The sequence below is a fragment of the Monodon monoceros genome, unplaced genomic scaffold (genome assembly GCF_005190385.1).
Source record: "Monodon monoceros isolate NGI ecotype Baffin Bay Population unplaced genomic scaffold, NGI_Narwhal_1 Super_Scaffold_15, whole genome shotgun sequence".
NCBI classification, from domain to species: domain Eukaryota; kingdom Metazoa; phylum Chordata; class Mammalia; order Artiodactyla; family Monodontidae; genus Monodon; species Monodon monoceros.
In genome coordinates this window covers 74,239,787-74,252,188 of record NW_021703771.1, presented here as the reverse complement: position 1 = coordinate 74,252,188, position 12,402 = coordinate 74,239,787, and the positions used below count along the sequence as shown (strand labels likewise).

Sequence of the window (12,402 nt, the reverse complement as noted above, 5' to 3'; positions counted from 1 at the left end):
GTACTGACCCCGTCTCCCCCTTGGGCTTTTCGGGGGAGGGGAGAGGGGTTGGTGTCAGGTGGGTAGTGATACTAAGATTGGCAGCATCATGTGGTTGGAAACAGGGAAGAGTAACTCTCCAAAGCAAGGGGGCAGGAGCGGAGGGTGCCGGGCAGGTAGCAGGTGGCTATGAGGCAGAATGAGGTAAGTTCTAAAGGAGGGAAACAGCGAGGTGCTGTGGGAGTGCTGAGCGAGCAGGAGGTCAGGAAGGGTCACAGAGACCTCGCCTTCAGGCGTGAAGAGGGCGCCACCCACTGAAGAGTGCTTGGACTAAACCATCTGGGGTCATTTCATGTCATCGAGAAGGCAATAGCAAGACGTTCGAAGCTTCTGAGCAGGGGAGTGAAACGATCCATCCTGTTCAGGATGAGAACTCTGGTGGCCCGTGCAAACGAAACCTGGAAACCCCCCAGCCCATCACCACCACCAAAACGACCAAACAGACCAGTCTGAAGAGGTGACAGATGGTTGATGAAAGCCTACTAGGTGTATTAAGAAATGCTAAGGAGAGGATAGACTCAACTCCATACAGCAAGGACAACTGAAGTGCCAGGGATCCAGGAGTGCGGGATAGAGATCAAAGGTTTCTACGCTGGGTGCCCGAGAAGATAGCGTGACCTGCTTTGAGCTAGGGACCCAAGAAGAGGGATAGGCTTGAACAGGATGTCAACTATAGTTTGAGAAATGCTAAATTTAAGGTGCCGGCAGGAAAATAGTAAAAAGATGTTTTATAGGCAGTTAGAAATTCGGGCAGAGGAGAAATCGGGATTAAGCAGTTAATACTTGGGACTTATCAAAAAAGTTTAAACCAGTGTTTCTCAAAATGTGGAATACATACACTTGTACAAGAGATGAACTTAGGTAACACATGGACCCTGAAATAACATGTAAGCGTTGAAGCAAGTAACACTTCTGTTCAGAGTTGAGGAGAAATGCTTAGCTTGGCTTTAGTGGCTCTTGACCGGCCCTCTAATGTATAATCTACCAAATTCCCAGGCACCAGGCTCAGCTTTGTGTATCCAGCACCATTTCACATCATACTGGTTTTCCATTTTGGCAATGTAGTTTCCTTTTAAAATAAACATTTCTAAGGTTGTTTTTGTGGTTTTTTTTTTTTTTTTTGGTTGCACCAGATCTTACTTGCAGCTCACAGGCTCCTTAGTTGTGGCTCGCCAGCTCCTTGGTTATGGCATGCAAACTCTTCGTTGCTGCATGCATGTGGGAATCTAGTTCCCTGACCAGGGATCGAACCTGGGCCTCCTGCATTGGGAGCACAGAGTCTTAACCACTGTGCCACCAGGGAAGTCCCCATTTGTAAGTCTTTTTGACTTTAAATCCAATTGGCACATGTGTATCACAGAAGCAGTGACGGTGGGATGGAAATGACTGAAGTTCAGGAAGCGCCTACACAAACCAGATGGGCAGGATCTGATGGACAGGAGGGACCAGATCAGGACCCTGGAAAGTGTCATCCACAGGCCAGGGGAGGTCCGAGAAGACTCAGAAAAAGAGTGATGGTCGGAGGCAGAACTTAGTCCCTAGGGGAGAAAAAGCCAAAGGAAGTGTGCATTTCAAGGTGTTGTCAAATGCTTAATTGAGATTTCAGAATCTAACCAAGAAAGGGTGTTACTGTTTAGGAGACATCTGGAAGTTTCGGGGGAGCAGAGGTAATAGCTACAGCCTCTAAGGGCTAAGGAATAAGTTGGTGGTGAGAAGTGGAGAAAGAAAATGTCTGTTCTTTAGTCAAACTTGAAAGAAAATGTAAAAAAGGGTTGGGTCAGCATTTCGAAGAGAGAAGCTTAAGGCTGAGTATGTTTCTAGACCAAGATCGAGCAGCCAACAGAAATAGGAAGACGAAGAAAGGGAGAAAAGAAAGAGGCACTGTTCTAAACATTTATACAAATTGGTGACTACAGGATTACATGAAGTCTGGAAGCGTGGGCAAATACGTATTATCAGTGTGCTTCCACGTGTTCGCTCTCGTTAGTAATGCTCTGTGCAAAATGATAGTAAATATGGTGCACTAGCACATTTCAGTCAGTCCCCAAACATGCATCTGTGATTTGTCTCAGATTTCCACTGAGCATACCTGCATTCTCAGCCTACGTACCCCAGAAGTTATCAAGGGGAATCCAAAAACTTTTTAAAAATTTGTTTCCAGACTGTGTAATTTCCAAAAGAAAGTGAGATACAGAGAGATTAAGGAAGTATAACTTGCCAGTGGTCACATTCAAGTCTTAACTTCAAAGATTCTGTTTTCTGTGAACCCCTCAGCCAGCTTGTGGGGCATCAGAATGCAGAACCTCTGCAGTTAAGCATTAAAAGCAGCGCCATCGGGCTTCCCTGGTGGCGCAGTGGTTTAGGGTCCGCGTGCCGATGCAGGGGACACGGGTTCATGCCCCGGTCCGGGAAGATCCCACATGCCGCGGAGCGGCTGGGCCCGTGAGCCATGGCCGCTGAGCCTGCGCGTCCGGAGCCTGTGCTCCGCAACGGGAGAGGCCATGACAGTGAGAAAAAAACAAAAAAATAACAAAAAAAAACCCAGTGCCATCTAGTGGCGAGTGTGCAGCAGGTCAAGTTTTGTGTTTGCGGGGCTTGGAACAGTTTTAGTAGAAGGTAATCATTGTCATCTTAAGGCCATGCTAAAAGAGTATTTCAGGTTTGCTTTTAATAACTGCTGAAAATCCAAGGGCAGCAACGAAAAACTAGAAATCAAGAACTTTTAGATCTTCCATCAAAGTCTTATGAATATAAGAGCTTCAGTATGCAAAGTATTTCTTGCAGTCAAATCTGTGCATGACAGAACGTCTCTAGGTGGATTCACAGAAAGGAGACAAGTGGCACTGGTAGGCTGCCTTTGGGGAGGGCTGGGGAGCAAGAATTGAAGGAGTGATTTTTCACTGCACACCTATTTCAAACTTATAATTTTGAAGCATGCGACTGTTATCGTAAGTGAATGTTTAAATATACAGGATACTTTGAGATTTTTCTAATGCAGGTCATGAATGAAAAGCTTCAGCACTGCATGGAGCTAACAGATCTGATGCGGAATCACCTGACTGAGAAGAGGACGCTGCGCCTGGAAGGGATGATTGTCATCCTTATCACCATAGAGGTAGGTAACTTTTATGAAAGTAACTTGACAGAAAACAATAGCAGGAAAGAGCATGACTTTGTTCTAAATGTTAAGTCTATTTGGAAGTGAGGCAGGTTTCAAGTGACTGTGGTAATATTTTGAAAATGCATTAAGTATGATTTTTGGAAAAGTTCCACATTTTTATTTATTTTATTTGGCCATGCTGCGCAGCTTGCAGGATCCCAGTTCCCTGGTCAGGGAACGAACCCAGGCCATGGCAGTGAAAGTGCCAAATCCTAACCGCTTGACCACCAGGGAATTCCCTCCACGTTTTTTTCTTAAATTATTTGCTCTTTTAATTTATTTATTAAATAAATTTATTTTTGGCTGCATTGGGTCTTAGTTGCGCACAGGCTTTCTCTAGTTGCAGCGAGCGGGGGCTACTCTTCATTGTGGTGCGCAGGCTTCTCGTTGCGGTGGCTTCTCTTGTTGCGGAGCACTGGCTCTAACCGTGAGGGCTTCAGTAGTTGTGGCGCGTGGGCTCAGTAGTTGTGGCGCACAGGCTCATTTGCTTTGCAGCATGTGGGATCTTCCTGGACCAGGGCTCAAACCGATGTCCCCTGCATCGGCAGGCGGATTCTTAACCACTGCACTAACCTGGGAAGTCCCTCCCTCCACGTTTTTAAAGATGGCATTTAGGGCAAGTTCTAGCTGTAAATGTATAATGTTCAACCCAACACCAAGCACCTGTGCCTCAAATCTGCAGCTTGCCCTGTAATGCCCTGTAATAACAAAAAAGTTATTCTTAACTTCGGGAGCATTTTTCATTAATCACGACCTTAGAAAAGTCATTTTAAGGTTTGTACCAGTGATTTGCCATGAAATTATTAATACTTCTCACTTTTTATTTGTAAGGTAATGTTTGAGCTGGGACGAGCATTTTTCTGATTAAGTGACGACCAAAGGAAAAGTGTCATTGCAAGATATATTGAAGCTCTACAATCAAAAATAAATGCTCACCTGTTGAGATTAATAGGTATTTAATTTTTTTAATCAAGAAATTGTCACAGTGATCTTTTTCAGTTTCTAAATGTATTGCTGCTTGAATAAAAACTATAAAGAATCTGGCATTTGGGTCTATAACACTGACAGTTTGAAAGGATAATGTTCATTTTATATTTTAAAGAACTTTGGATAATCTGGGCATCTGGGGAATTTGGGCATTGCTCCTAACCTTTCCCCAGGGAATCCCAAGCTTGGCCCTAAGAAAACCATACAGGAACTCCAAAGTGTTGAAATTTATAAAATAAGTAGGCTTGAATGGCAAAAACGAACTTTCTATACCTGTTTATTTTTAGGTGGCGTAATTTGAGTCTGACTGCTCACTGGCACTTTCCTTTTATTAATCAATACTTTCCATCCTTTCACTACCAAGTTGGGTCAAAATATTCTTCCCACAGAGGAATATTTTTTTTAAGTTTCTCACATACTCAGGGAAAATTAAAAAATACCAAGTACAAAGAATTTAACACTTATGTGCTTACCATCTTGAATTGATAATTAACTTTTTAAAAACAAAGTCCTGGGGCTTCTTCCCTGGTGGCGCAGTGGTTGAGAGTCCGCCTGCCGATGCAGGGGACGCGGGTTCGTGCCCCGGTCTGGGAAGATCCCACATGCCGCGGAGCGGCTGGGCCCGTGAGCCATGGCCGCTGAGCCTGCGCATCCAGAGCCTGTGCTCCGGAAAGGGAGAGGCCACAACAGTGAGAGGCCCGCGTACCGCAAAAAAAAAAAAAAAAAGTCCTTTTTATCTTCATTTGCCTTATTTTTACACATATCCCCCTGCCCTACTACCCTCTCGCCATCACAATGACTTTTTCATAAGTTATATACATATCCAGAGTATTACTGTTCTAAATTGGGACACTGTCAGTCACTTTATAGCTTGTTTAACTGCTAAATGGTATACTCCCAAGAGAATACACATTTATCTGTACCCTCACTGATGACATTCATGTATATATTTGCTGGAACAGTGTGAAGTTGCCCATCCTGGTGTCTTTCAGTGCACCGCAAGAGTTCTTCCTGAGTACCGGTCTTCTATTTCAGGTACCTATACCAAGGACTATGCAACATGTGGGCATAGATAATTTAAGAATTGCTTTCTAGGGCTTCCCTGGTGGCACAGTGGTTGGGAGTCCGCCTGCCGATGCAGGGGACACAGGTTCGTGCCCAGGTCCGGGAGGATCCCACATACCGTGGAGCGGCTGGGCCCGTGAGCCATGGCCGCTGAGCCTGCGCGTCCAGAGCCTGTGCTCCGCAACGGGAGAGGCCACAACAGTGAGAAGCCCACGTACCACAAAAAAAAACAAAACAAAATTGCTTTCTAGGGACTTCCCTGGTGGCGCAGTGATTAAGAATCCGCTTGCTAATGCAGGGGACACGGGTTCGAGCCCTGGTCCGGGAAGATCCCACATGCCGCGGAGCAACTAAGCTCGAGCGCTGCAACTACTGAAGCCCACGCACCTAGAGCCTGTGCTCCGTGGCAAGAGAAACCACCGCAATGAGAAGCCCGTGCACTGCAACGAAGAGTAGCCCCCGTCCGCCGCAACTAGAGAAAGCCCGCACGCAGCAACAAAGACCCAACGCAGCCAAGAAACAAGTTTTTTAAAAAAGAAAACTCATTTCTACCTTTAAAAAAAAAAGCTTTCTAGATCAAGTTCCACATCAGCACTTTCATAAAATCGCTGTGCCTGCACTGTCACCTGTAAGCAGCGTATCAAGCCTGTTCTCCTTTCCCATTTTCCCAATCTCACAATGTACAGAAGGCATCTCACCCATCTTCAATTTTAGTTTGGTCCACTATATTTTAAAACCTTTAAATATACTTAACCTGCATTTCAAAATCTTTAGAAAGCCAAAGGACAATTTGAAATACTGGTCAACAGAGCCTTCTTTAATAAGAGGGGCCATTTCCAGTAAAATTTTACTCCAAGTATCAATGTGTACAATTTGCTGTCTGGGTCAACTGTGTAATTATAAAATTTTAGTACAACAAAAAGGAACACGAACATTTAGTGCTTTATGGTCATGGCAAATTAAAATTTAACATTTCAACTTATACACAAATACGTAACAAAGAACAAAAAGACAGTGAGACCTTCAAGCATAAAAATTTATTAGGATAACGTTTTGTGGGGGAAATGTAACAAATACAGTTTTCAAGAAGAAAAAGGAAGGTAACACTTGGATCGTTTACTTACGTTTAAATGGATCACGGTGGACATCAACTTATTGTATTACATTCCACTAAGATATATTAAAGATATAAATTATAATTTTATTGTTTATATATAATTTAAATATTTTAAAGTATCAATACTTATGTCAGAAATTACACATTTTTCAAGTATTTAAATTTATGATAAAAGCTTCAACTTTATATATAGAGTTTTTTTTAATTATTTTAGGTATAATACAAACGTAAAAGTTTTTCAAGATCACAGCTTCTCTCAGAACAAAATGTCTGTGAGGATTAATGGAATTAACATATGTGAAGTTATGAGTTAACTGTTAGTACAGTCCATCTGCGTAAAAACCCATATATGATTCTGAGAGTAAATGAAGGCTGAATCAAATCCCCAGGATCCCCTTTGAATCCTTAGTTAAGAAACATGTCTGAGGGCTTCCCTGGTGGCGCAGCGATTAAGAATCCGCCTGCCAATGCCGGGGACACGGGTTCGATCCCTGGTCCAGAAAGATCCCACATGCCGCAGAGCAACTAAGCCCGCGAGCCACAACTACTGAGCCCGTGTGCCACAACTACTGAAGCCCGTACACCTAGAGCCCGTGCTCCACAACGAGAGAAGCCACCGCAAGGAGAAGCCCGCACACCACAACAAACAGCCCCCACTCACAGTAACTAGAGAAAGCCCATGCGCAGCAACGAAGACCCGATACAGCCAAAAATAAAAATAAAAAAATATATATATATATATATAGCTAACATAAAAATATGGACCTGGGACTTCCCTGATCGTCCAGTGGTTCAGACTCCTTGCCTTCCACTGCAGGGGGGCACGGGTCTGATCCCTGGCTGGGGAACTACGATTCCTTGCAGCAGTGCAGCCAAAACAAAGAGAAAGAAAAAAATGAAAATGGACCAGAGTGCTTCTTAAACTCACTCAAATGAAGACTTACAGAGGACAACAAACTAGTATCAAATACCTCTCTGATGGTTCACTAATGAAATCTGAGGAACTGGAATCCTCCAATTTCCTTCAAGTGGCCCTTTTAGATCCTGGGTTTCCCGGCACTGGGGGCTTTTCTGGAGCAGCCAGGCTTTCAGGGTTAAGCTGGGGAAGGTCTAGGCAAAGCAGCCAGCTGTTATCTTCAGACCACATTTTTAGAAATTAATGATGTTTAAACAACCACCTTTTTCAAATCAGGACTGTGCTGGCAACTCTACAGATCTTTAATAAAACTAAAAACAGGATCCTCTCCTACCAATGATCAACTATCTTCACAAAGAAAAACAAGCTGATACGTACACAGCTGTCATCAATTGGGGGAAGTAGTTTTCCCCTATATATTTCATCATCAATTTCACTTTCAAACATTAAAAACTCCAGTCACACACAATTCTATAAGCAGAATTTCAGACTCACTTTTTTTGTTTAATATTTCACAACTATATCTTTAAAAATCCGTTGTGCTATTAATACATGTTACAACTTTTTATGACTCTTCCACTCAGCTGACTGAAAGCAGCCAGTCTCAAAAGACTACATATTATATGATTCCATTTATATACCATGCTAGAGAAGACAAAAAGTGATGGAGAAGGAATCACTGGCTGCCAGGGAGAGGAGTGGGAGGAGGTTAGTATGCCAAAGGACAGCATGAGGGAGTTTTCTGAAGTGACAGAGCTGTCCTGTATCCTGACTGGGGTTACATAAATGTGCACCTATATTCAAGTTCACAGAACTGTACACCAAAAGGAAAAAAAGTTAATTTTACTTTAAGATAACTCTAAAGATTTCTTTAAATCAGTGACTATTTTAAAATATTAATGATCCTGTCATTTACTGAGGCACTGTGCTAAGCCCCTTAACATACACTTTTTTAATACTCACACAGCCCTTTGAGATAAATATTATCCCTATTTGAACAAAACAAAAACTAAGGCTCAGAGGTTAAATAACATGCCCAAAGCCAAACAGCTTAAGGGACAGAGTATGATTCCAACCCAGATCTGACTCCAAAGCCTATATTCTTAACCACTGTAAATATATACTCTCTGCCCTCTACTCATAAACACCAACCACTCTGTCTCTCCTAATGTCAGGAAGCTGTTAAGTTTTCTCACTCTATTCCTAACTTAACACTCTACAGATAATGTGAAAATGTGCAGACTGACTCTGGAGCAGCACTGTCCAACAGAACTTTCTGTGACAAGAGAAATGTTCAATATCTGTGTCACCTAATATGGTAGCCTTTGGCCCCATGTGGATACTGAAGCACGTGTGGCTAGTGTGACATTAACTTACATAGCCACATGTGGCTAGGAGCTACTGAACTGGACCAGCACAGTTCTAGAGAAATAATATACCAAGAGCATGCATGCCACAGAAAGAAGCAACTTATCAAACTATGACGGCCACTTGCCAACAGTAAAACAATTCAAGGTAGATGTATAATGGAGTAAAGCTGAGAAATGCACAACCCCAAACATGTCACAAAACCACATCTTATCTTATCCACTCACCCTTCAAGATTCAGTTCTAACACCAACTTCATTGTACCAGCACACCATTTTGCACATGTGTAGTACAGAACAAACTGTGTATTAAGTATATGATTGTGTTCTCCCCCACTGGACTGTGGGCATCTAAAGAACAGAGATAGTGATTAACACATACACCAGCTGCACCTACCACATATATCCAGAGGCTTTCTTCAAAAATAAACATTTCTTCATTCAGTTGTGGTGGTAGAAATTATCATCTTCGGTCCTTCAACTACAAATTCAATTCAGTTCTTCAAGTGCTTGAGTACCAGCAGTATATATGAAAGTAAGTCCCTGTAAGGATCTTACAGGGGGATAGGAGATACAACATATATAAATAAATACCAAGAAAAGTAATTACATAAGTAAGTACAATCAGTGCTTTAGGGCAGAATAGAACTGTCAGGTGTCCTGGTGGTAAGACAAACTAGAAAGCAGTCTAAGAAAAAAGCAGCCATTATCCAATTCTGTAACAGCAGAAGTGTAAGACGATTTACTGTATCCCCACCTATTACTCAGAAAAGCCTAATGGAAAAAAAAAAAAAAACCACAATCAAGGTGAGCCTTGGTAACTCATCCTGGCCTCACTCACGCTACCCATGCCAGGGACTCATCCCACTCCTTGGAGCGGTCAGCCAAAACTAGGCTTATAACAAAGCCTTCTAGATCCGAAGTTTCCATGAAAAATTCACAGCAGAAAAACATGGTATAGTTTTCTTTACACGCACACCCTGATTACCTTTTAGTTGTAACATCTTCTTTTAGGTCCTGGAAATGTGCTAATTGGAAGAGTTACAGTACAATTAGTTACAGTTACAGTACAATCTCAGGGTCAGTAATATAGGCAGCACATGGAGCTAACCATAAAGTAGTTAAAATTCATTTAATAAGTACATTTTCCGTTTCCTCTAAAAATCAGTTGGGACAGGGGTGCTGGTATGAGGAGTCTGCAAATTCATAAAGACATCAAGCATTATCCAGAGACCAAATAAATTGACACTATAACTATGATCATGTAAAAATACAAGCTGCAAGACTAGAGAACAAAAGTTCCACACTATAACTTCTTCAGAAAAGATTTTTTTTTAAAAATCAGCCAATTTTCTCATCTCTATCAGCACACAGATTATTATTTTCTCATGACAAAAAGTCAGAGAAAATCTGTTTCGTTTTCCTAGACTGAATGGGCCTGGCTAGTTAATTACCTAACTTCTTTGAGCCTGTCTTCTCAAATTTTAGAGGAAGGAGTGTGACTAAAGGCCCTCAGAGAAAAAACTGACTTAATTAACTAAGATAATTACTTACAGATTGACTTCAGCAAGAATTCTGGTTCAATCCTAATTCATCCATAAACAGGAAAAATATAGAACTGTGGTAGTTATTAAAATGTCATAAATTCTTTGAGACTCTTCCCTTCAAGACATGGAGCTTAATTCCTCTCCCCTTGGCTGCAGGCTGGACTGAGTAACTTGCGTTTAACTAACAGCGTGTGGCGGATGGTGATGTCTCCGCGCTCTTGCTTGGATCGCTTGCTCTGGGGGAAGCCAACCACCACCATGTTGTGAGGACACTCAAGCAGCCCCAGAGAGAAGAACCGAGAACTACTAACCCGCTGGAGTGTAAGCCGCCCTGGAAGCAGATCCTAACTCAGTCAACATCTTGACATAAAAAACACCTCATGGAAGACTCTGACCCAGAACTACCTAACTAAGCTACTTCCAGATTCCTGACCCACAGAAATTCAGAGATAAACAAATGTTCACTGTTTTAAACCACTTAAGTGTTGGGATAATTTGTAACAGCAACTAATACTAAAAACTGAAATACCAGTTTTTTCACACTGTGGACCCTGATCCATTTGTGATTTATGAAATCAATTTAAGGTACCACAATCAGCTAATTTTTTTTTAAAAATGGGACAAAAGATAGCAGAGTATATACCCATAGTAACAAGTACTATTTCCTGAAAATTTTGTTTCAACTTTACATATATGTGTGTACCAGGTAGCATTTAATAAAATATATTTTTTTAGAATCTCAACAGGAAAAGTTTGAAACCCACATGCCTACGCTAATAGGTTTAAAACAAACAAAAAAAAATTGCTAAAGTATAGGGAATCCTTGAAGGAATACAGTCTCAATAACAATCAACTATAAAATAAGCATTTTCTATAGACTTTTTAACAAAAACAACAAAATCTAAGACACACAAAATACATCTTTTCTGACTTATACGTTAAGCTTGCAAACACAGGTGTGGCATCTACCCTAGACTTAGAAATCTAGCATGTAAAAAAGCATGTCGTTCTCCCAATTTAAGAAATTACCCGTAAGACATTCTTCAAAAAATTATGTAGTGAAAAAGCTTTGGGATGTACCCGCATGTATTACTTCCTCTTACTATTACTTTCATCATCAGTGTTAAAGGAAATTCCATCTTCAACCTGAGCGCACACAAATTCTTGCCCACTCCCCCCCCCCAAAAAAACCCCGAAAGTACAGTACTGTTAAACTGCTTTCTGCCCACTGTCCAAGTCTCCCTGGAACTACCCCTCTTCAGAACACAAGCAAGTGCATGTATCTCTGGTTGCACCTCAGCATAACACGTATCAAAGCTTTCAGCAGCGCAAGACTCTGCAGAGCAGTTACGCGTACGTAACTTCCGATGAGTCCACTCGATTATTCGCTTGCACTGAGATTTTCTTTGAGGTAAAATGTGGGAAACTATTTTTGAAATCCCAATTTGCCGAATTTATTTTCAAAATGAAAACTAGATCAGTACACAAACACTAAACAGATGACTTAACTTCTTTTTCTTATTACTTAACTCAGGGCATTTGTGGCTCTCCCATAACCAGACTAATTGACAGCTTCCTTTGGCCCAATCCGGACAGACTACTAGCCATTCTCCGCAAGAACTAAGTTTTCTCCCCAACCTTTGCATATGTATCCATCAAAATGTTTCTACTTCAACCAGTTGTAGAAAGCAGATATAGTCTGTATAGCACTCCTTATGATGCTTTTACTTGATGATGGTGACTAAAAATCAAAATAACTGACATACTCGGCAAAATCCAAGTATCCATCATTATGCCTTCCAAGAATTAGCAGCAAAGCCACCCCAGTTCTAAATTCCAGAGCAGCAGCTCTAAAAGAAAAGACTAGGATGCTCCTGACAGCACTTTCTCTAGGAAGGAGATTCAGTTTCAGGAATAACCCCAGGGTTTATTTCTATACAACTATATAGAGTATGGTACTGAGAAAATATTTGTTGATCTTAAGAATAAGCATAGTTACTCTGACTCAAGGCCAAATACTTGAGACACATAGCCAAGTGTCTGCCCTATGGCTTCATCTAAAACTTCAGCATTAGTTTTGCTCAGTTTTTCCTTTGGTTTCTCTTAAATCAGTTCACTCTCCATGTAAGCACTCATCAGACTATAAACTTGAAAGTTCAAAGTCTAAAAGAATTAAGAACCCAAAGATCTCTAACGATGTCTAC

At 41.6% G+C, this 12,402-nt stretch overlaps 1 protein-coding gene across 2 annotated transcripts in view; it reads left to right on the top strand.

Moving 5' to 3' along the window:
• Positions 1–4,876, top strand: part of RMND1 (required for meiotic nuclear division 1 homolog) — a 39,705-nt gene extending 34,829 nt beyond the window's left edge. Inside the window, exons 10-11 of one of the 2 annotated variants that reach the window (XM_029224138.1) lie at positions 3,038–3,154; positions 4,031–4,876. In XM_029224138.1, coding sequence (XP_029079971.1) covers positions 3,038–3,154; positions 4,031–4,063 — 150 coding nt within the window. In that variant the 3' untranslated portion in view covers positions 4,064–4,876. The remainder of the gene's footprint in view (positions 1–3,037; positions 3,155–4,030) is intronic. The other variant, XM_029224137.1, reaches the window with a different exon arrangement.
• Positions 4,877–12,402: the final 7,526 nt, after the last annotated feature.